Source organism: Pantherophis guttatus, chromosome 6 (genome assembly GCF_059756535.1).
Source record: "Pantherophis guttatus breed Tessera chromosome 6, ASM5975653v1, whole genome shotgun sequence".
In the NCBI taxonomy this organism is placed as follows: domain Eukaryota; kingdom Metazoa; phylum Chordata; class Lepidosauria; order Squamata; family Colubridae; genus Pantherophis; species Pantherophis guttatus.
The window spans coordinates 54886699-54911658 of NC_142068.1; the positions used below are offsets into that span (position 1 = coordinate 54886699).

The 24960-nt window shown below is 37.6% G+C and overlaps 1 protein-coding gene across 1 annotated transcript in view; it reads right to left on the reverse strand.

Annotated features, from left to right (window-relative positions):
* The window catches only part of GFRA1 (GDNF family receptor alpha 1), a 255963-nt gene extending 233463 nt beyond the window's left edge, over positions 1-22500 (reverse strand). The window contains exons 1-3 of the mRNA XM_034440214.3: positions 21048-22500; positions 19586-19888; positions 17870-17953 (exon numbers count right to left, since the gene is read on the reverse strand). Of these exons, the coding sequence (XP_034296105.1) occupies positions 17870-17953; positions 19586-19888; positions 21048-21087 (427 nt within the window). The 5' untranslated portion in view covers positions 21088-22500. The remainder of the gene's footprint in view (positions 1-17869; positions 17954-19585; positions 19889-21047) is intronic.
* Between the last annotated feature and the right edge of the window lie 2460 nt (positions 22501-24960).

Sequence of the window (24960 nt, forward strand, 5' to 3'; positions counted from 1 at the left end):
GAGAGATTTAAGAATGAGAACAATTAATTTAAAAGAAATATTCAAAAACCATTGTAAATGACCACACACACAAAGGGTGAAGATATATGTGGTGTCTTTATTGCCTTACATAATGACATTATATAGTTTGTTACTTTCAGCTATAGAGCACTTGTCAGCATCTCATTGGTTCACAAAAGTCTTCCAGCAACTATAAGATCTTTGGTTAACCATTCCTACTGTTTGCTTAAGCACTTATAATGTTTAGCTATAGTTAAAGTCTAACATACATCCCACTTCCTCTCCTCTTATTTACAGATTTAGGGTCTTATTTTCTAATGTCATTTCCTGGCGCCTACATGCATGTAACCTTCCTTATCTGAGGTTTGCCTTCGATATTAGGAAAATTCCTGCATGTATGCAAACTCCTACAAAAAACTTGTTGGAACATGATTATACACCACACCCCCAGATTGGGCAAGTGAGAAAAAAATCAGAAAGATATTTACTTGATAATATTATACCGGACCATTTTCCTATTTTTTAGGGGGAGCAGAAATCTTTCTTTCAATATTACAGTCCAAGTAACCCTTTTTGTTATAATAACATTATACCACAAATTATTATGTGTCACTGCGTTTTTGTATTTGTCAGCTGGGCTCCCATTCTGAGACTTACGGTAGATTGTCTGACTCTTATCTCTAAACTACTGCGCATGTCCACATTCTTTCACTTTCTTCTAACTTTCTTTGTTCGTCTGCCAGAACTTCTGCCGGCAAGGCAGGAATGCTGCCAAGATGTAATTAATTAGCTAGTAAGATAGTTTTTTACTTCTTTATAATAAAATGTGTTTTATTAGAATGCATCTTGAGTTTTATTTTGCTTTAAAAAGTATACTCCAAGGAAAAGCCACGCTCCCATCTCTAATCAGGTGCAATTACCCCAAAGTGGAATGGGATTAATTGCCACCCTGACATTATGCTCCATCAAGATGTTTTCAACTCCTAGTGACCACATAGACAGATTTTCTCCAATACGATCTATCCCTAACCGCAATGGTGCATTTGTCGCGCCTCTGTAACAGAATTTACATTTTGCTGCTGGTCTTCCTCTTCTTCTCTTTCCTTCCATCTTTCACAGTATTAGAGCCTTTTTCAGACAGCTGAGTTTTCACATAATGTCTGAAGTTGGATAATTTGAGCCTGGTCATTTGTGCCTCAGCTGACAACCTTGGGTTGATTTGTTCAATGATCCATCATTTTGTTTTCTTGGCTACCCACAATACTCTCAGAAGTCTTCTCCACCACCGAAGTTCAAAAACATCAATACTCTTCCTTCACAAACCATTCAGCTATACCCAAGAATGAAATTTTTCAAAAGCAAACTAGGAGCCAGTTTTTCTAGGAACCAGCATTGGAAAAAAGTGAGAAACTAATTAAGGTTGTCTTTCTCTGTCAATTTGGTGCCTCCCTTTTTAGGCAATGCTTGGATATCATTAGCATAAACTTTGCACTCTTTATCTAATAAATAACTTTCAGATAGGTATACAGAACAAAAATAATTATATAGAGTCAGTAATGCATACAATAAGAAATTAACCTCGCTTCCTGGTGATGATACAAAAACCTATTTTTAAGTTCCAGCAGAAACCAAAAGCCTTGATGAAACTCTTAATGAAGTTATCAAAGATAACTTAAACTGGCTGTTATTCATTTGTTTTTAAAGGAAATTGATTTTAAGCCTTCAGATGATGAAATCAACTAGATTAGATCAGTCTTCCCCAATCTGTTATATGCCAGATGTTCTGAATCAATCTGAGTTGATCAGATAGAAATTCAGCTTCTATTTTCACATCCAGATCTACCTGATATTCTCCTGTTTGTTCTCCCCAGAAACTGATATTCGAAGTTGCATTGTTCATAGTCTAGGAAAGGGGAGGGAAGATATTACAGGGTATTAGATACTCTATAGAATAATAAAAATATTCATTTGGTCTGGGCAAACATTATGAAATCTTTGCTTTATTTCTTTCTTATTCTTCCCCAAAGCTTAACAGAACAAAAGTTTTCCCCTCCTGAGTTCTTGACAGTAGGCAATTCAAAGCTGTTCCTATTAATCCACACTTCTCATCTGAACACATCCGAAACTGCCTACCATTTCAACACTAATATTGCAGAGAATATTGCATTTCTAGTCATCTTCACAGTATCCTCTTCAATTTTATTTTGCAAAGGTGGAACATTAACAATAGGAAGAGACATCTCACACATTGTCTGCCTTTGGGAACACTTGCTTGGAAACACATACAATTTGACCTCTCAAAGCTTCAAAGCAGCTTACTTCAACAACTATCCAAAGGTTTCCTGTTTTTCTGTCCTCTTCACTTTTACGTAGAGTAAAATTTTGAAATGATGTTCGAATGACAATAGCAGTAGCAACCGCAATATTAGTAGCAACCATTTTCTCAGACTGCTTCAATTAATAACTAGACGATAGCATTATGTATGAATTTTTCTTTGGGCACTGTCTTTGTTGCCCTTTGAAATCTTCTATCACTTTGCAATATGAACGCACTGAAACTGCAATATTCTAAAATGTAGCTTTTGATGGAATAGATACCTTTTAAAAATATAAAAGCTGTAATAAAACTAAAGCTGGACTGAATTTTAAATGTGCATGTTTTTGTGTCTCTTTATTGAGTTCTCCCCAGCACATATTTTCAGGTAACTCTGAACCCCTGACATGTTGTTATGTTAAGACCTGTTCCTTACCTGATATCAACCAAAGATCATGTATGAAATATGACAAATTCATGGCACTGCGTAAGCTATATGACAATATTACTGTTGGGAAACGCTATCCCATAGAAGCAACTCCTGAGACAGGCTGTGACTTCAATCTTGCCACTGGGCAATTACACAGCATTGACTGTGGACTGATTCACATGATTAACTGGAACAAAATGCATATGGGTACTAGTTTAACATATGTAGAAGTATAAAATCTCACCAGGCTCAAGGTTGACTCAGCTTTCCATCCTTTCCAAGGCAGGTAAATTGAGGATCCAGTTTGTGGGGGCAATAAGCTGACTTTGTATAAATATACAAAAGTATGAAGGCTATTGCTTAATACATTGTAAGCCGCTCTGAGTCTCCGGAGAAGGGCAGCATATAAATCAATTTTTTTTAAAAAAATGATGTTAGTCTAATCATCTCCCTGATGGAGATACATTCCTTTTTTCTTCCAAAGCTTCCTCTCTTAAAAATAGTTCCACACCTTTTTGTAACTGAAAGGAAAGATTCATGTTTATTATAGTTATGAAATATATTTATAACATTCATAAAAGTTCTAGATCAGCAATAATAATAATAATAATAATAATAATAATAATAATAATAATAATAATAACAACAACCATATATGATAATGAAGTCATTTCATCTGGATCCATATCTGGTTATATATATGAAGAGAAATAAATACAACTGCTTTCTCAAATTTTATATGGATGGATCTGTTCATGTTCATAGTTGAATATTTAAACAGTTTTTCTGCCCAGATATATAGTATGTCTATAATTACTAATATCCAAAATTAGAAATACAACACGACCTCATCTATAAAACTTGGATTTACAATGTTATGTTTGACTAATATGAATATATTACAGTTAAACTGAATGCTATCTTATCTAGCAAATATACTTAGACTCATGCCATATGTCAAATAAATAAATACTTAAGACTCAAAAGCCAAAAGACAGAAAATGTATTTTATGATATTGTTCTTCGAAAGTGTGAAGCTTTATAAAAACTCCCTTCAATAAAAAGTTGAAGTTCTTCCAAGAATACTACAGTATAAGTACTCATCTTATCTATCAACTTTATTTATTCTTTTCCCTTCTTCTACTATCCTCAACCTTGCCAAGCACACTTCTACTCCATCTACTTCCATCACATGCCTCAAATATGTGACTTTCTGCTTGCTGATCATTGCTTCAAGATAGCAGTCAGGTTTTTATTCAGTCTTGTACTGATTAACTGGTGCTTCTCACAGTCCATGATGTGTTCAGTAATTATTTTCAAACTCATTGTTCAAGGACATATATTTTCTTTCACTCTGTTTCATTGTCCAGCTTTTACAACCACACATTACCACCAGAAAGAGCATTGCTTTAACTATTTTGAACTCTGTTGTCATCCAAATGTCTAAATGTCCTTATGTTAGTTTAAATTAGTCATTTCCTCCATTGGATTGATTTTCCCTTTACTTTTCAAGCAAACAAATCAACCCAATTCTAAACACAGTAAACATGAGGCCTGAAAATATCTTTACCTTATAGTATCTAAAATTAACATAGATTTTTCACTTTCCACTTTTTTTTTATAATGAATTCTTCTAATATTCCATAGTTTCAATTAACAAATTGACACTTGTCTGTATGCTTCAATGTTCTGACCTCCAATTTTGATTCTAAATGTTATCTCTTCAAATCTTGTCATTCTCTATGATATATTTGCTGCAAAGGTTAAACAGATAGGGGGCAATATGCAAACTTGTCTATTTTTTTTTTATATTCTGAACCATTCTTCCATAGTTGTTATGCCAAAACGTATTGTCCTGCACCAGGCATGTCTTATGTGCCTCTAGATTTCTAACATGTGACTCTTACTACAATAAATTTAAGAATTATACACGAAAACAGGCCGTCTCATGATCTGGACACTTCCAACAACTGAATCAAGATTACAGAGTCAGTGTATTTTATACAGTCAGGCCAAACTGGATGAAAAAAATGAGCTGGACACTGTGCAAAACTCTATATAAAGTAATAAGTCCTCAGTACCCTCTGCAGTTATAGTCAACCAGTTCCATCATTTTTGCCTAAGCATCCATGTAGATAAGGCAACATTCATATCTGACAATCTCACAAACTATCTAGGCTGCATATTACTTTCTACAATATTTGTTTTTCTTTTTCCAGACAACCTATTATGTCCAGATAACCCTAACATCAACACATTTGCCAAAATACAAAAGCACAAATACAAAAGCAAAATTACACTTTGCAGGGATAGTACAGATTCTAATATAATATCCCTGCAAAGTTTAGTTCAGGTAATGAAGTGTCCTCCTAAGACAGATAATACATTTTTCTTTCAGACTTCCCTTTTGCATAGAAAGGTGGTAAGGGAAAACAAAAGGGATGGAATACACACTCGCGATTCTCTTCTATGTACAAATTTCATGAATGCTTGAATAGTGCTAGAGATTAAGTGAGAAAATAATTACAACCTGTTAAGATTGAAGAGAAAAGTCAAAATGTTATTTGAATCAAAGCATGTTCTGCCTAGCAGGATAAAAGGCCCAAGAAGGTACCAAAATCGTTCTCACTGAAGAATGATCCAGTCCACTACAGTAGACACAAATCTGAAAAAAGACAATGCCATGAGAATATACAAGATCTTTGGCAAGACAGAAAAGATTAGAAGATAGAGCTATAACCCAACAACAAAAGAAAAAAAAATCAGGAAGATACTAAATCAGGACTTCCAAGTAAATTAAAGAGGAAATTGAGCGTTTACCCTTCATCTCAAAGGACAAGGACAAGCTGATAAAAAGATACCAGTACAAATTGAAAAGTTACATACGAACTGAACAGCCAATTAATGAATGGTAGGATTAGTACAAAAGTTGACATGTCACTCAAAGTACAGACAGTGGGAATAACTTGATAGTGTTATTTATCTTCCAAAGAACCGATAGGAATTTTCTACGCTAGAATTGAAAAAATAAGGGATGAAGAGCAGGAGAAACATAATGCCAAGAAGAGCAGTCAGATCAATGGAATTTATCCATTATCGTAATGAAAAAAAAACACTTTGAGAAAACATGAATGCTTAATGAAGCCCTTAAACTTCAGCACTAGACATTATACAAGTGGAGAGGTGTACAAGGGGGAGTTCTACTGTCTCAAAACTCTAATAGAAAAATTGAGCTTTGGGACAACAGCTAGTAATAGCATTCATATAGATTGTGAGGGTAGAGATACATCTTAGCTACTCAAATTGTCTGGTATCATCAGCTCTCTTAACAACCTGTCAGTTCTTCGCATTTTGCGCCTCAAATGGACTATTTTCTGCCATTACACATTTTTTTGTGTTGCATATCTTTCATGTTGCAGTTTTGCTGGAAGAACAGCCCATACAAGACAATAAATTGGCATTTGCAAAAAATTGCCTTTCATTCATTCAGCTTTAGAACTGAAGTGCTTCGTAGCAAGTAAGTAACAGAAATTGTGTTAATGACTTATTTCAATAGCAATGATTCAAAGTAATTGCTTGGGTTTTAGCAGCACAGATCCTGCCATATTGCTTATTTTAAGATGATAGCAAGATGCTGATGTAAAAAAACAAATTGTCAGGCTTACATGGGGAAAAAAGTGTCGACAGCAAACTAAAGAATTCTATATAGATTTTAAGGACTTTCTCCTGGAGCTTTTATTTAATAACACTTAACTCCTTAAGTGACCTGAATTATAGCACATATATCTTATTTCTGTATACATTACCTTTTGGTAATATATTTTAAACACCTAAAATACAAACACGTTGTTTCTAGTATTTTCAACACATAGTCAATAATTGATGTATGCTATGAACCAGAATTATTCTGGCAACTAAACTTTAAATTGGGTAATAAAAATATAAAGGGCAGAAAGTCAAATATTACATAGTGAGAATGATATAAAATCTATAAAACTGTAAACACATGGCTATCTATGAGCTTTGATTTATACAGCTTTGCAAATAGATGTAGATTTTTCTGCTTTGAATTCAAAATTCAATTCTTTTCCCCACTCTGGGTTGCACCATTTATCACCTGCTATTTAGTCTGCCTACATACATATATCTCCAGTTTGTTTCTTAGCCATTTGACTTATAATAAAGAGATTGTTTGAATAAAAAATAAATACGTTGATCGCCTGTTGCAAAGTACCAGATTCTAATACCATATTTATTTGCAAGAATGTTTTTGGAATTCACATAGGTTTCATACGCGTTCAAAGAAAATAAGAGTTGTGGATGGCTACTTCTGAAGGCTTTGCCTAGAAATGTACAAGCCAAGTTAATTCAGAAGAAGGGACTATCCTGAGGTTACACAAAGCATTTCCACAATTTATAAATGTGTATGACTGGCTATGTTCTTCACAGCAGCCATTTGAAAGAATGTCCACAACATGTTCTCTAAAGTACTAAAAAAGGCTTAATTTCTGCATGGACTTCTAAGCAGCCAGTCATCCTCAAAGTTTTCCAAAGCTCAGAAACTCAAGATCATTATCAAAGGACTGAAAGTCATTCCAGAGAGGATGTGCTAATTTCCTTTGGTACTGCACTAAGGATACAAAAATAAATGTACTGCTGTTGTTAAGATGTTGTCCAGCATGTGTATATTGACTCATGAAAGCATCAAGAATGGTATTCTGTTTAACGGTTTTTAAAATGTTTAAAATGTTTCCATACATTTGTTTAATTTATTCATGGATAAAAACATAAGGAGTGCTTGCAATGATATTAGAGATGTGTTGGTTGGGGATATGAATATATTTTACTACATTATAGAATATAAATATAGCCAAGTAAAATGATATTTATACAATAGCTATTAATGCTGTAATGATTAAAGTAAATTAAACCTTTCAAAGCAGAAAATTTATATCAATGTTAATTATTATTTCTGAAATGTAAAGGGAGAATTGCTTAAATTGTACAATTAATGAATATAACATCAATAAAAAGTTGCAAAGTAACTTAAATTATTTTATAATAGAAAAAGTTAAGATCTTTGAACCTACTACTAACGTCCCAATTGCATTAAAGGATAGTCACACAGCCAGCAAGATATTTAGACTAGATTTGGCATTTTATCCAGCAAACAAATCACTCCCAAAGACCTGGTTAGGCAGATGTTTGAAGGAGCCAAAGGTATCATTGCAGGCTGTAAGCCATTCCAAGTAGAGTTGCCTTATTAGAGGTAGTCCTCAATGTACTACCATTTAACAGTCATTCAAAGTTATGGCAGCCTTGGAAAAAGTGACTTACAACCTATAGTTGTACTTACAACTAAGTGTCGCAATATCCTGCGATCACATGATTGCAATTCAGTCACTAGGCAACCAGTTCACATTAATGACCACTTGCAGTGTCCTGTGGCCATATGATCACCATTTGGGACCTTTTTTTGGTTGATTTCTGGAAAAAACACTCATTGGGGAAGCTGGAATCAGTTCACAAATGTTTGATTGTCTGGTTCATCTTATGAACACCAATGACTTATGTTGGAAATGTGGTTGTAAATCAAGGATTACCTGTATTATGGTGTTGCACAGTGAACCACATGTTTGAACTGAATTTGGCAATTTCGTCCACCTGTCGAGTCTTTCCCAATGACCTGGGATAGACAGATATTTTTGTTTCAAGGTATCAAGGTAGGATGCAAGCTGTTGCAAGTAAAGCTGCTTGTTGCAATGGTGATTTTCTCAACGCCGACAGTGTTCAAGTGCTGCTCCAGTTGTTTTGGGATTGCACCCAAGGCACATACTGCCACAATACTGTTTTTGTATTTGCCTAGCTGTGTGAGGTATTCTATAGAAGCCATTCGTTCTTGAATTTGGTTACACTTTTTTTTTTTAGTATACACACTCCATTTATGGATACATTGACTTGTGCAAACACCCCAAGTGGTATTCTATTCCAAAAATACATTAAGAATTCTATTACAGTTTCTAGCTGAGTGAACTGGCAAAGCATTTCTCTCGAAGTCCAGCAGGTTCCATTTTCTCCATTGTCCAACTGCAACTAACCCATTTCAAGAAAGAAGTCCCAGACCCTGAAGGGTTATATGAATCAAACAGCTTATTATAATAGCAACTATTATAATAATAATAGTTATTATAATAATTATTACAATAATAACTTGGCAACAAGCCATGGTTGGCTTACCCCCAGATTTCTGCATAAACCACAACTCACTGGGTTCACATCAGGGGTGGGTTTCAAAACCCGTCGCTACCAGTTCACTCATGGGCGCATGCGCAGAAGCGTCCAGGTGGGTGGGCAGAGCCTCCCGCCACCGCCACTACTAGTTCGCCCAATCGCTACTGGGACAAACCAGTAGCAACCCACCACTGGTTCACATGATTTACAAAACTACAGATTTGGTTTCCAAACTGCAAGGGCCACGTTCTCACAAAACACTAGACCAAAATGAAAGAAGACCATGAGCATGAACTTATCATCAGCTTATTTTTCCTTTTCTTTATCATCAAACTGAATATAAACTAAAATTCTTCAAATAAACCTTTGTATTATAACTTCTCAAGCTCTCAATAAAAGAAATAAATAATCTCTGATCACAAGGATATTTTGACTTGGCATGGCATTTTACATGAGAGCATTTGTTCTATTACAAGAAGAGGGAACTGCAGCAACTAAAGTGAAGGAGAAGTTTTAAAAGAAATTGTCTCTTGAGAGTGCCTGACATCACAAAGTCTTGAAAAGAATGACTGAGACCAAATCTGACAAAGAAACTAATAAAATATCCCAATTAGATCAGGAAGGAGTGCAAATAGGAAGCTGCTAAGGCAGTCAAGCAAAAAGACTTCCTTGGATGCAATCCGATTATAGGGAGAAAAAAATGAAGAAAAAAAAAACAGAAGTAGGTATCAGCTGTTGATCTCCACACACAATGTGCATAATTGCTTTCTGCCTGCAAGTATATTTGGTTCTTCTACAATAAGGAGCTGCAGTCAGAAATGTCAGCAGCACGAGTACTTCTACATATTTATCGCAGCTACTTGTGTAAAAATATTTGAAAGTGGGGGCCCGACTTCCACGGGAAAAGGTTCTGCAGAGGTCAAAAGCATATTGCTGCAGCTGCCATTACCAAAAGCTAAAAAAGCAAAGTGCAAAAACTGCTCTTTTATTAAAACCACATTTATGATCTGTTACAATGAGAGGCAACATAACCTTTATTGTCTTCCTGTGCAATATCTCAGCTTTATGCATCCAAAATTAATCTTCCCCAACCAGCACTCTCCCTCCAGTTCAATTCCATCAATCCCAGCAATCTCAGGGTGGGGTGGGGTGATGAGATGAGATGTGGGTAAACAGAATCTTTCGGATGGCAAACTGCACAAACAATTGGGATGTCCTTTAAGAAATGGAGGCGCCTTTAAAAAAAACTTTACAGTATTGGGAGAATAGAACCTGTTGCAAAATCAGAAGAGTTTGCCATAAGGCTGGCTGCATAAGGAACTTTTCCTACCAAGCCAGGTGCCTCTCTCAGAAATTGAAAAAATAGAAAGGTAAATTGGGTATTGCTGGGGGAATGGGACAACTTGCCACAGCCAATTCACTGAGGCCAATTTACCATGTGGCCAACTCACTGCAGAACAACTTGCCACGGCCAACTGGCTGTGGGACAATTTATCAATTTTATTTAATTATTTAAAATAAATAAAAATTATTTTAATTTTTGCCATTCACATTTCATTCTGTCCTTCCATTTACATCCTTTCTTTAATGATTCTATTCCACCCTTTCTTTGCTATTAGGGTAACTCTTGTCCCGCAGTGGTTTGTGCTGTGATGAGATGGCCGTGGCAAGCTGTCGTGCAGCAAGTTGGCCGCATGGTGAGTTGGCCACAGCAAGTTCATGCCGTTATACCCACCTGCTCTCCATTGGGTAGATGAGTCGCTGCAGGGACCCAGCGGGATGGGTGGGTGAGCACTGCAGCATCCCTGCAGTCTGTCATAAGAACAAATGACTGCAGGGGTGTGCTACAGTGGTCATAACTTTGAAACCAAGTCGCAAATAGCTTTTGGAGAGTCTTGTGTAACTTTGAGCAGTTGCTAAGCAATCTATAGTAAGTGAAGGATTATCTGTACTTTGTACAAATATCTGTATGTTCTGTATGAATTTTGTATGCCACTCGCCTAAAGATATATGTTCTGCATGCAATTTCTCCAAATAGGAATAATTTGTGTGCAATTTAGAAGCAGAGAAATATTTCAAAAGAGCTGTACTGGATTGTTTGAATTAAATGACAATTTGTTAGTCCTTGAAAAGAATTTAATGACAAATCTCTCTGTAATACCTGCAAGATCTGATTTAGCTGAAGGAATACTAGCATACCTATGCTTTTGTGTGTGTGTGTGTGTGTGTGTGTGTGTGTGTGTGTGTGTGTATATATGTCTTTTTCTTTTTCATAGGCTTTTATGTGCATATTCTTTCTAGCCAGGTTTTACCTACGTAAACTAGGTTGTTCTGCAGCCCTGGTTCTGTGAAATCTCATTCACAAGCTTCTGGGCTTTTTTTCTGTTGACAAACTGCAACTCCCAGAGAGCAACACAGAGTTGCAGTTTGTCAACAGAAAAAAAGCCCAGAAGCTTGTGAATGAGATTTCACAGAACCAGGGCTGCAGAACAACCTAGTTTAGGTAGGTAAAACCTGGCTAGTTTCTAGTATACCTATTTGTAATTGGAAGCCTTGTTGGCCACTCTTACATGTTCTTGCTTTCATTCACTGGAAAGATTCAGTAGCTGCTACTTTGGAAAAGAGCTGAATGGAGGAGAAGGATTTAAAAGCACTCTCTCTCTCCTTCCAAGCAATCTGAAATCTTTCATGACTGGCAAATATGTGCCAAAATGAAAAAGTATGATTTCTTTTTGTCCCAACTGTTAATTTTCCTGACTCAGTGATAATCAGCTATGAAAGATCAATACAAATTTCAAAGTTTATCTAGTTTCTTCAGACTGCTAGAAAGAGTACCAAGAGTACAGAAAAACAGTTGTAGTGCAACTACACGAATGAAAAACGTGTGCCCAATCTGAGTTGTACTGATTGCACTTGGATGAAAATCTCCAAGATCAGTAAGAATCAGTAATCAGTAAGAATCTCTGGCTGAATACTATGTGTACAGGTACGATAATACAGGATTTATTTCGGAGACTAATGTAATTCAAGAATCAGTAAACCTAAATCTTGAGCCCAAACGTGAATTTCAAGTAATACTTTCCACTACCACCATAGGAAGAATCACCAAACAGAACTGGATAGATTTGCAGGTGTGATTTTTGAAGAGAAATGTTTTTTCCCCTGCAGAAATGGATAATATTCATAATGATGTTCTGTTTCCATAAAAGAAACAGGACTATCATCATTCATACTGAAAGAATTAGAGGGGTTATGTTGGAGGCAGGGATTATGTAAGGAGCCATGTGAGACTAGAGCCCCATTCTCCCTTCATTTCTGGGTAATCTTCAGCTATTTATATGAAACCAATATACAATATATGAAACCAATATAGGCTGTTCACATAAAAGAAACTTGGATAGTTTTTAAAAATGAATATGAAATGCATGTTAACAAACATTATGCAGCATTTTTAAGAATGCACTGAAATATTTCCCAAATCTCAACTCTATTAAATTCTTTTAATATTATTGCTCTCAAAAGTAATAAAAAGCAAAGAATACCAAACAATCGGGTAAGTCCTGCTGTGTACAGTATTTCAACAGCTTCCCACAAAGTACTTCTTGCTTGTACAAATGAGGCCACTTCTTTACAATAACTAGATACTTTCCTAAGGTGTAAGATTACATTTATAACACCAAAACATGTGGCCTTGTTATCAAATATCTCTCATTAATCATGGTTACATAATAAGTACAAACTAATAATTATTAGTTATTATTATGGATAATATGGATATTATTATCCATAATAAAGAATAACACATATCCCTCTTTTAATGGAGATTATTTTGTTAGAAGAACTTGGGAAAGGTTTTGTATGTATTTTATGTGTGCACAAATTGGTGGAACAGCTTTAGTACATGTATAAAGTATTCTTTTTCAAAGTCTTGTTATCCACAGATTCACCATTTAAGGCAAGATGCTGCCTTACAATAATAATCTATATATTACTAAATGTCTTGTATCTGTTTATAATCTTCAATTGGGCAAAATGGTGTATCATAAGGCAACCATTTTTGAACCAATATACCTCAAATGGGATAATTTACAGCATGCATCCAAAATCCTGAACTCGTTAATCCCAGGGAATTGAAATTTGGCAAGTTGTGGCTACTTCACTTACACTGCAACTCCATGCTGCCATGATTGGCCAAAATCACATGATTATCATGGGTTGATCTCAACCTTTCCTGCCTCCGTGTGGGCCCTGCTTCCAATCGAGGGTAGTGAAGAAACGGTGCCAGTCCTTATTGTGAATATAATGTGAAAAGAAGAATGCTTCCTGTCAGCTTCCCACAAGTCAATGAGGATGTCAGCAGAAGTTGAACTCTTTCGAGGTGATGACAGTACCATATACCTCAGGGATTGAAATTTTTCAAAATTTTAGCGAGGACCCATTACTCCTGTGGGACTGAAATTTTACAAACCTGTTTCAAATGCTCCAGCTTCCCACAAAGAAAGTCGATGAGCAGCCAGCAGGAAGTCAGAAGTCACTCGCACTCCCATGCTTTTTTGCTTGCCCCCATGATACTTGTTTCTTGTTTAGATAAAGAAGTATCTCTGAAACAATGACTCAATGAATCAGACAGAACAAGAGATATCAATAGTAGAATATAATATAAATTATAGAATTTTGGAGAACATTTAGGAGTTTGCACTATTATAACAAATATAATCCCCATTATAACCAAAATCTACTGCTTTGTAATTTAAAGCCAATAAGGAACTCTGACTAATTTTACCCCATGATCTACATGACAGACCTTTTGATATCTCAAGACAACTCTCATGCCTCCCTGCCGTTTCCTTTTTTCTGGACTGAAAACAACTAGTGTTTCCAACAGTTTCTCATAGATTTTTCTTTCCATGATCCTTGTCATCTTGATTGTACTTCTCTGACATTTTTCAATTTGCCAATGTCCTTCTTAAAACTGAATGCAGCATTGTAGGGATAGTCTGATTAATACAAAATAGAGAGGGACAATGTTTTATTTGCTTTTGCCACTGAATCTGTTAATGCACAATCACAACTGCTTTTCTGCAACATCACATTCTTAATTGACATTCATCTTGGTGATACACCAATCCAGCCAGATTACTTCTTGCATATACTTTGTATCAGGTTTTGATATTGTCTTCAAATAAAATAAATTGCATTTCCAAACAGATAAGTCTTTGAGGAAATCTTTCATTTTATTAAGCACGACAATCTGCCCCTGATTGTGGCGTAGCCATCTCTGACTTCCTGACCCCAAATCCTCCCTTTCCTTTCCCCAAATCTCTGCATCTCATTGGCCTTCTTCCAAATCACTCTCCCCATATCTACCACCTAAGCTCCCAGGAATGTCCCTCTCCCTCTCATCTCCTAGGGGATATTATCTTCAAGGAAAATAAGTAGGTGAAATGTCAAGCGTCCTCTTGCCAGCTGCCCCCTCTTCTCCTTCTTATGTCAGCACTAGAGTAAATGCAGGTTGAAGTACTGACATCTTGCCTAGTTTGTCCCCTACCCTAATTTTATATTCTTGCCTTTGATTTTCCCTACCAAAAGGTAAGACTTACCAATTGTCTCTATTGATATTCATCTTGTTGGTTTTTGTTCATTATTCCAACTTGTCAAGACCTTTCTTTATCTTGTTACTGTCTTCTACAGTGTTTGCATTTCCCTTATCTTTTTGTCATATGCAAATCTGATAATCCTATTTTCTTACTCCTTCTTCAGTTCATTTATAAGTAGGCTGAACAGCAGATACTTTTCTTACACTTATCAGTAGCAATTGTTTAGTGGTCTTTCCAGTGGTGAAATCCAATTTTTTTCACTACCAGTTCTGTGGGCGTGGCTTGGTGGGCATGGTGTGGTGTGGCTTGGTGGGCATGGGAGCGAAACGATTCTGCAAATCTCCATTCCCACCCCACTCTGTGGCCAGCCAGAGGTGGTATTTGCCGGTTGTCCGAACTACTCAAAATTTCCACTACCGGTTCTCCAGAACCTGTCAGAACTTGCTGGATTTCACCCCTGGGTCTTTCCCACTTTTTCTGTGTAGGCTAGCAATTAACCTGAGACTTTCTCCAAACAAAGCACCTGTTCTACTATTGAGTTAATCATTCAATCATCAATATTGCTATAGTGAATTGCTTCAGTTAAAAACTTTTATAATAAACATAGTGAATATGATTCTTTGAGAGCCAGCTTGGTGAAGTGGCTAAGGCATTAGGCTCAGAACCAGCAGACCGTGAGTTCTAGCCCTTCCTGAGACACAAAGCCAACTGGATGACTTGGACCTGTCATTCTCTCAGCCTAAGAAAAAAGGCAATGGCAAACCCCTTCCAAAACATCTTGTCAAAAATCCTGCAACAGATTGCAACAGATAATCTCTGAGAATCAGACACAATTGAACAGGTTGGAGGGGGAGGCAGGATTCTTTATACAACTGGCTAAAAAAGATGGCCTTATTTCACTGTCCAAACATTAACACCAAAAATTAGTAACTCACATAAATATGCCACACTAGCTTAACACAATTTCATAGAAAAGAAATGAGGGGAAAAAAGAAAATTATGCAAATATGGAAAGTGTCATTCTCATTTTGTGTGCGTGTGTGTGATTCTAGAAACATATAACCTGTTGCTTATTGAAAAATACATGAAGCAAAAATGAACCATTGCTTTTCACTAGTCCACTATCTTTTACAAAATACCCAGAGAGAGTTATCGAGATTTTTCAACTTGCATCTAATAAATTATTCAGAAGCTTGGTCTCACTGTGTAAAGAAAGCCATATGGGAGACACACAAAACTGTGGTCATATAAAACAGACCAACATCTGACCTCAGTTATGCTCATATATAACTCTAACAAGGGAAAACACTGAATTGAGTATATTTAATATGCAAGGTAAACACTGACCAGATTTGGCAGATAAGCAGATAGAAACCCTGCTGCCTTAAGCAAGTTTAACAATCAAATTAGTAAAAAGCCAACATTTCAAACACAGTATTTTTTCTGTATATACACCCAGTGAACTTGAAACAGGAAAGTACAGCAGATCAATAAATTAACACAGTAAGAATCTAATTAGGAGACAACTGTTGCTGTTCAATACTTTCAAAGCATTAGAATAGTGATTCATATTCACAGTATTGTCTAAATTAAAGAAACTTCTATGTACTTTCAAAAACCAATCCTACTGCTGAATACATGGGAATATCAGGAGAAGAATGCACAATACTTCTAGCTGCATAAATAGATTATGCAGCTTAGGCAGTTATGAGATATAACAAGATCTAACAATTAACGACTGAGGTGAGGGGGAAACAAAGAAAGCAACCACATTTGCCTTGTCAAAAGAAAAGGAAAAAAGAAATCACAATTGAGCCAGAAAAGCTTACATTCAATCAAGTTAGCTCTGAAAGGCAGATAAAAAATGATTTCAAATTGATTTTAAAGGAACATTAAAAGCTTAGCTGCAAAGTTTGCATCAGCCAATTCAGATGAAATAGCAATAGTACTTATTTGGAAAGCCTTCAAAAAAAAAAAAAAATCTTCTCCAAGCCACTTATCCTGGCATGCTGGTGCTCCTGTTTTTCACCGAGGAGCTGAGTTTAAAGTGCAAACATGCAAACTTGGCTGATACACTGATTATATTAAATTACAAGACAAGATTTTGATGGTGCCGTGCAATCCCTAATTGGCTTTAACTTGAGAAATGCAATTTAAATATGAAAGCCCAAATAAGATCCAGATTCACTTTGCACTGGAATAACACAAATTCTCCAAGATAATACTGTGGAAGAATTATGAAAGCAAAATGAATAAAAGAACAAAAGATCAAATCTAGTATGGGAGTAAATCTCAATGAACTCCACGAGATTTATTTCTAACTCCACAAGAAAAAAAAGTTAAGAAAATATTTTTCCATTTAGTATATAAAAAAAAACCCTCCCATCCATCTAAACATGAAACAGAATCATCTTATTTACCCTGATGTCAATGAAAGAAATTGGTACCAGTTACATTTGCAACCAGATCTTGCATTGTACATTCTAAAGGCAGAAGATCAGATTGCCACCTACAGGCATATTTAGTTTCTCACTCCCCACCTCCTTTTTAAAAATTTCTTTTGAAAGTACATAAACAATGCAAAAGAGCTGGAACATAATAGAAAGCATTTTTTAGATGAGTCTTGCAGTCCATTTATACTACAATGTCCTTTAAGAACAATAGAACACAGATCATCTTTTCTCATAAATATAGCTGACATAGGACTTTTTCCCACATAAGCATGCACATCAGATGAGTCACAAATGAATGTATAGGCTGCTTTCACAGAAACATTATGACTTGTCAGCTGGATTGATGTCATATGCTGCTTCTTGCTATTGTTGGGTTGTACTTTTTGTTTTACTCTTCTGAGTAATCACTTCATATTACAGTAATTGAACAAGAATATGTACTCATCTAAGCTATAGGTTTTTAAATAATCAAGCACTGATATCAGACCAAAAATAATATCAGACTAGGTTCTGCTCCAAGTCTCATAATAACAAAAGGAAACAATAATAATACAATGACCAAAAGTCAAGAGGGTTTACAGTTTTGGCTTAAATTTAATTTGCCTAAACCACATCCTACAAAAGAGGCTTTGATTTTGATTAAACTTGCATAAGATCAAATTGCAGAATTAATAATAATAGACTAAGTTGATATATTTTATTTGTAGTCTTGATTATAACTTTTTCATTCCAAGTATAGAACCAGACTTATTAAAGCTATAAAACCATAGAAAATGCATTATCCATCTAAAATGCTCAATTTTGGCCACTCTACAGTTCTGTAGAAGAAACATAAGCCATTTACCTGATACAATTGGTGCTAGCCTGAATATATCCGTTAACCTGCTGTTCACTGGTTCATAAGGTGATTCTTCAAGCAAATCATTTCCTAAAAACAATTTAAAATGATTTTTTCTTTCTTTCATGCTTTTTAAAACATTTTCTAAACTACAACACTCCTAGGATCTCCAGGCTATTCCCAACAACAAACATGAAAATGAATTCAATTATTACTACTTTCCACTTTTTATCTGGCCTCCCATCCCACCATATCATCTTCTTCAACTCTTTTTCTTTGGTAACAATCCTACAGAAACTTCAATTGAAGGAATTTTAATCTTTCTCTTTTGTATCTGTAGCTGTTAAAGATAGGGGAACAAACTTCAAGGACTCATTACTTTGAAGTTCAATCATTATTATATCTTATAAATACTTTGTACTTACTTCCAAATAAAAGGTAATACAGAAATCAAATAAATAATATTAAGAGAAGTAAAAAATGTTTTTTTAAAAAAATGGCAGGGGATGTTATATTTATAATAATCATTTTCTAGAGATGTTAAGAGAAAAAAAGTACTTTTTTTTCAACTTTTCTTGTAAACCAAATAGATTTAGATCTACATCTAACTGCATCCAATACACGTGGAACAAGTATTTTTCTTAGTTAAGAGAGTGCCAGAAAACTAAGGAAAAAACCTCATCCATACATCTATGAGAATCACAATAATTCTTTCCTCAAAAAAATCTTAAATTTGACATTCTATGAGAAATGTATGGGTGTTTACAGAATTCTGTGGGAAAACTCATCTGTTTAATATGTGAGATATAGGCCACCAGCCTTCTTCAAAGCTGGGACAAAAATTCCACCATTTTACTTGAAGCAATGGAGCCCCTAGGCTTGGCTACTTGTTTTTTGTCAGCCTATTTTATCACATAAGCCAAAAACCACTGCCTTGAGAAAATAATGGATAAAGCAGAGTATAAATCTGAGAAATAAAAATGCATTCAGATACTTGGATGAAAGACCCCAAGTAAGAAGTCAATAATCCAAAGTTAAACTATTTTGTTTAGCAGCAAATATTGATTCAGCTAAGCCTCTCAGATATAAAGAGACATTCTTGTAAGACATATAGAATAACAAGAATAGCATAGCTGAACTTTAAATTGTCAACAAGAGCCATATGCTGGAGATCCCTATTGCCTCAGGAAACAATGACTATAATTTTTTTCATTGGCTTGACGTCAGCATGTTATTAAAGGAAGCTTTTCCCAAAATTCATCTACTCCCACACTACAGAAAGGATGCTGCTGTTAGATATGTCTTGGGTAGCTTGGCTAAGGGAGGTGTGACTTCAATTTGACCTCACAGGTGAGAAATTGGCCTGTATAATCTCCCGACTTTAGATTTCATTAACAAAGGCTGATGGTCTTTGCTGGGAGGAAGGGAAGTTCCTAATTCAACTGCTTTGTAGATCTGTACTCCCCTTTTGACTTTGGTTTACAAAGGTCAGAGGAGTCCCTTCTGGGGAAAATCTTTTGAGTTTTCATTTTCAACAATAGGAAACAGCAACAGCTGCTCTGGCTGGGTGGCATCAGTGGTCCTCCCTCTGCAGCCAAAGAGCACAAAGAAAATTACAAGGTCAGTTGATGGAGGACCTGGGGGGCAGGACAGAGGGCATTCCTTTCTAGCACTGGGGAAGGAAGGAGGCAGGGAAGGATGTTGTGTATGACAACCACGTACCCTGTAAGCTTTGGTACATGCTCCAGTAAATACGCAGACAGTTTTTCTCCTTTTTCATGCCTCTTTTGCAGCGGCAATTATAGAGGGATTTCTGCTTGAGAGCCTCCATGGCGCTTTTGCACTCGTCCTTTGCCTCCAGGCCTGCTGCCCGGCTGAAGTTGCTCTCTTTGCCAGCTACACACTGCCTCAGTGTCCTGTATTTAGTGCTGCAGCTCTGCTCTCTGAGACACTGGTCGCTGGCTTTCACACAATCCAGATGGTCTCCTCCAAGCAGCCCACTCACTTCAGCCGAGAAGAGCACTTCTGCATTCAAAGAGAGCAAAAGAGAACCTGTCAACCCCTGAGAGGTCAGTCCAAGAGAATATACACAAAACTACAATAATAATTGCAAGGATCCAAGGAGGGGGGGAGGGAGATGCAGAGAGAGCTTGGCTTTGGCTGCCTTTCTCAGGATAGCAAAGACACCAAAGAGAACTTGGCAAATGGAAGGCTAACGTCTCTCCCTCTTCAGGAAATTCTTTAAAATTGAATGGTTTTTTTAAAAAGTCATTGCCAAATCAATGCATCAGCTGTGTAAGATAAAGTCATCTCACCTATTAGCCCCATTTTACAGCCAGTTTTTTTCTCCCAAGTTTCATTTTCTTTGGAAAACCCATATTTATGGAAGTTAACTTTCAAAGTATAGAAACTATCCCCTTTATGCTCTAACAACAGCATTAGGAAGTTAAATTGTTCATCTGCACAAAGGCAGTGTTGTGATTTTAATTTCAGTCAGGAAAAAGGTCAAATGAGAGCAATATTCTTAAACATCCAGGAATCTTTCAAACTTCAGCTTCTTTTTAAAAAGCTAGGCTTCTGATGTCTTCCACTGGAAAGATTTAAAAACAACAAGAGGAATTTTCAAATTCCTCTTCCTCCAGCATTCTTGGTACAACCAATATGTCATCTTTTAATTCTTTATTTCCTTTCCAATAAAAAAAGACAAACTGGGCTGTGTGCACTCAAACACACCCCATATCTATTTGCAAGCCACAGCAGACTGGAGGTACAAGTCTTTTTTATTGCCACAGCTCAGAACAGTCAGGATACAACTATACCTTTTATAAATTACAACCCTCACTTTCTTCTAATAAAGATGAATTTACTGGAAAGTTTTACTTCCAACTTACTTCCAGTTTAAAAATCAAAAGGCAGCATATCTTTTGCAAACAGCACCACCCTGTGTAAGTTTTACTCAGAAGTAAGCCCAACTAAATCCCAACGAGACCTACAGCCAAGTAAGCAGGCGCTGAATTACAGTGTAAAAAGCCATTCTCCGCGTTGCAAATATTGGTGTAAAACTGGCAGACCACCGTGTCTTTCCCAGACAATCAATCGGCTATCAGCCACTGCTTGGAACTCACAAAGCCAAGAAAGATTGTACAGAGTCACATACCAATGATTTAACGCACCGGCCACTTACCCATTAAGGGCAACACCAAGTAGAAGGTAGCCAGAGGCATCTTGCTCCTCGACAAATCCTTCTCTCCAACGAACTTGCTTCCGTCGCTCCAGAAGGCGATCTCAGCACCTAAGATATTCCAAACCAGCAAGGTTCCAAAGCCACCAAGTTCATATCCATTGAATTTACAAGGGAGAGGGGGAGAGAGAAAAAGAAAGAAAGAAAGAAATCCCCACCCTCTCCTCTCTCTCTCTCTCTCTCTCTCTCTCTCTTCCGTCCACCGGGAGCAAAAGCAAGAGCAGCTGCTCTGCAAAAGGAGGGGGAGGCGAGGCGAAAGGCGAAGATTTTCTCACATGGAGGAGCTTACATCCCAGGATCCCGGAAAACAGAAGGGTCGATTTCTCAATCAAAGCGAGCGAGAAGGAGAGCCAGCCTTTCCCACTTCAAGCGCGGGAGCGCAATTCGGAGCTGGAGCTTCCCCAGCCTCTTTTTCGGGGGGGCGGAGGGGGGGGCAACGTCTCCCCCTAGCAGGAACTCCAAGAAAGCCGAGAGGGAGGGGGGGAGAAAAGGAACAGTGATCCAGAGGTTGGTTTCCCAGTCCCGCTGCCGTCCGACAACCCGCCGCCGGTCTCCTTTACAGCCGCCTCCAAGTCTGCGGGCGACCCCCGGGTTAGCCCAAGGGGTCCCTCTGCCTTCTCTGAAGGGACTTTTTTCACCTCCCCGAAACCTGCAGCCTTTCAGGGTCTGCGCCCAATTAGCTGGGTCCGAGCTCGATTCTCGGAGAAAGGCACTAGAAAGGCGGCCAGCCCCACCGAAGCCTCCTTTTGTAGCGCCGCCGGCGTTTCTCGACGCGCTCCAGTCGCCCCCTCTATTGGACGAAGAGACACGGCAACGGCCGGGGCTCTCGATCCCGCCGGAGGAAGCGCTCCAGCAGGTGCAGCTCTTGCTCTCGAGGCAAACCGCTCTCGCTTCCACGAGAGGAAAGTCCCTCCGCTGGACTGAACGGGGCAGAGTCGGAGAAAGCAAAGGCGACGGCTCTCGTCCCCCGTCCCCGGAAAAGTTTTTTTCCTGCGCTCGGTTAGGTTTCACCCAGTCGCCACCAAAAAAAAAAAAGCAAGACGCCACGTTCGTTCGCGAGTGGACGCGGGAGGGAGCTTTAGTACCAACCGGACGGGGGAGGAGAGGCGATGTTATAAATCAAGGATGGATGGATGGATGGATGGATGGATGGAAAGAAAAAGAGAGAGAAAGAAAGAAAGAGAGAGAGAGAGAGAGAGAGAAAGAAAGAGAGAGAGAAAGAAAGAAAGAAAGAAAGAAAGAAAGAAAGAAAGAAAGAAAGAAAGAAAGAAAGAAAGAAAGAAAAAGAAAAACTCAATGGAGCTTTAGTTATAAGCCAAAGGAGCCGTGGATTTGGAGAAATTGGTTCGCGCTCAGGACTGTCTCGCCTGACAGTCCTCGACCACCGTTCTTGTGTAGACCCTTCCCAGCAAGCGAGCGCTTTTGCGGAAGGCGCCTCCCTTTCGCTTTTTTTTTTTCTTTTTTTTTTTGCCACTGAGCGCGTCCCTGCCTTTCACGTTTGCCGAGGAAAGGAACTTTCAGGCGCCCTTCCCACGGCCAGCCTGCGCGCGTTTCCAGGTGCGCAAGGGAGCAAAGCAGCCAATCTCGGGGAAATCTCGGAAAGCCCCTTGGCCGGAGCTTGTAACAGGGTGAGAGGAGGAACAAGCGCGGTGCTCTTGAGGGTCGGTCTGTTTCAAAGATAACCCACTTCCCGCCCCTGCTGGCTTGTATTGACTGTTGCTATCAAGTATTGGATAAATGTCACAGGCAGTTAAATTATCCATTCAAGAACAAAGGCGTGCATGGCCCCTTTTATCTTACGAATTATATCGATTAGGGATGGCCTTTTTGCTGCAGGTAGCTTGGCTGTAGCACACTTTTTTTTTTTCAAATTTCCAAAACATTGGCAGCAGAAAGAAACAAGGCAAGTTAATATCTCCTGTGAAACCGGCAAGGAACACATCCTCCACTATCACATCTATCCCAAGTTTCAGGATTAGGAGCAGAGTGGCAGCATGTTTGCTAGGGCTGCGACCTTAAACACATTAATTTAATTAGCTTGCCCAACAAATAGCTTTTAAGGGTGTTATTTAAATTCCTGTACCACCACCACCACCCCGCCACCATTGCCCTCACTATCCAACAATATGGAGAACAACAAGGTAGGGGGTACTGAATTAAGTTGCTGGTCCTCCGGAGCATAGATTAATTTCTTCTGAATTAGGTAGAGTTGAGGGTAAACCATGCCAAGTAAACGAAGAGCTGGATGAAATCAACCTCATAATCTTTCTGTTGGGTGTTGCATATATGTGAAGAAAGTGGGTAAGATTTTGTGTACCTGACCATTCCTTTGAAAATGTTATCAGGCTTGGGAAAATGTGTACAGGCATGTACTTGTTGTATCTGTTCAGATACTCACTAATCGCTAAAGTCAAACATTACTTCAATGTATCAATTTACACTTCAGTCCTGAATAAACAAATCAAACATATGTCACAGCTATATGACAGATGGCTCTAGCAGAGAACTGTCAGCTATTTTCACACAGTTTCTACTTATATAGAGAATCTCCCCCTCCCAAAATATCCCCAAAATCTAAAAAACAATGCAAATTAGATTTTAAAAAATCTAAAGTTCTATCTCTGTGCACACATACAACAAAACTCAAGTTAGCTTCTCAATATTTACAGATCTTTTGACATTTACTGAAGAGCAGGAAAAGAAAGTCAAGTCTACAAATATCCTCGGAAACAGGGGAAAAAACAATCTTAGGTACATTTCTCAGAAGGCGTATTGTGTTCAGGGAGATTTACTCTCACATATGTCAGTATGGCTTAAAACTGATCAACGTCCTCATTTTAAATTTACTCAGATATAAATTCCCTTTCAGTCCATTCCAGTCTCCCTCCCAAAGCACATCTTGAATTATGTCCCAAAGTGATCAGCATAAAATGAATGCTAAAGGATAAATTGATGGTAAAAGCCACAGTACAGGTAGTCCTAGACTTACGACCACAATCAAGGCCAAAATTGTGTTAAGTGAGACATTTGTTAAGTGAGTTTTGCCTCATTTTATGAACTTTCTGGCCACAGTTGTTAAGTGAATCGCTGGAGGTGTTAAATTAGTAACACAGTTAAGTGCATCTGGCTTCCCCATTGACTTTGCTTATCAGACGCTTGCAAAAGATGATCCTATGACCTCAGGACACCGCATCTGTCATAAATATGAGTCAGATGCCAAAGTCTGGATTTTGATCATGTGACCATGGGATGCTGTAATGGTAGTAAGTGTGAAAAAAATGTCACTTTTTTCAGTGCCATTATAACTTTGAATGGTCACTAAATGAACTGTTGTAAGTCGAGGGCAACCATTATCTTCACATGAAAAAGCAGACATACACACAATTGGGCAATATGTTATTTCTGATGTTTGAGTGCAAAAGGTAAAGGATGCTTGAGCTGCTACAAGGTAAATGGTCCACAACATTTCTTTGCTACTGCATCTGGTGCACTCCTCCCCATGTGGTGAGAATCCAGGTTCAATTTAAATATTCATGAGTTGACTCCTGGGGGCTGCCTGGACAAGTCCCTGCAATTTTCTTGGCAAAGTTTTCCAGAACTGTTTTGCCATTGCCTTCTTTCTAGGGCTGAGACAGAGAGTGACTGGGCCAAGCTCATTAAGCTGGTTTCATGTTTTAAAGTTGGGATTAGAACTTTAGAAATTAGTCTCCTAGTTTCTAGTCTTACTACATCAAACTGGCTCTCAATAATTAATTATTATGTAATTAGATAAACATAAAATGGAAGATAAATTGTGATCATGATAATTTATTATGTTTCCATATGTCAGTAAACTGATTAAACCGAGGGCTCAGGG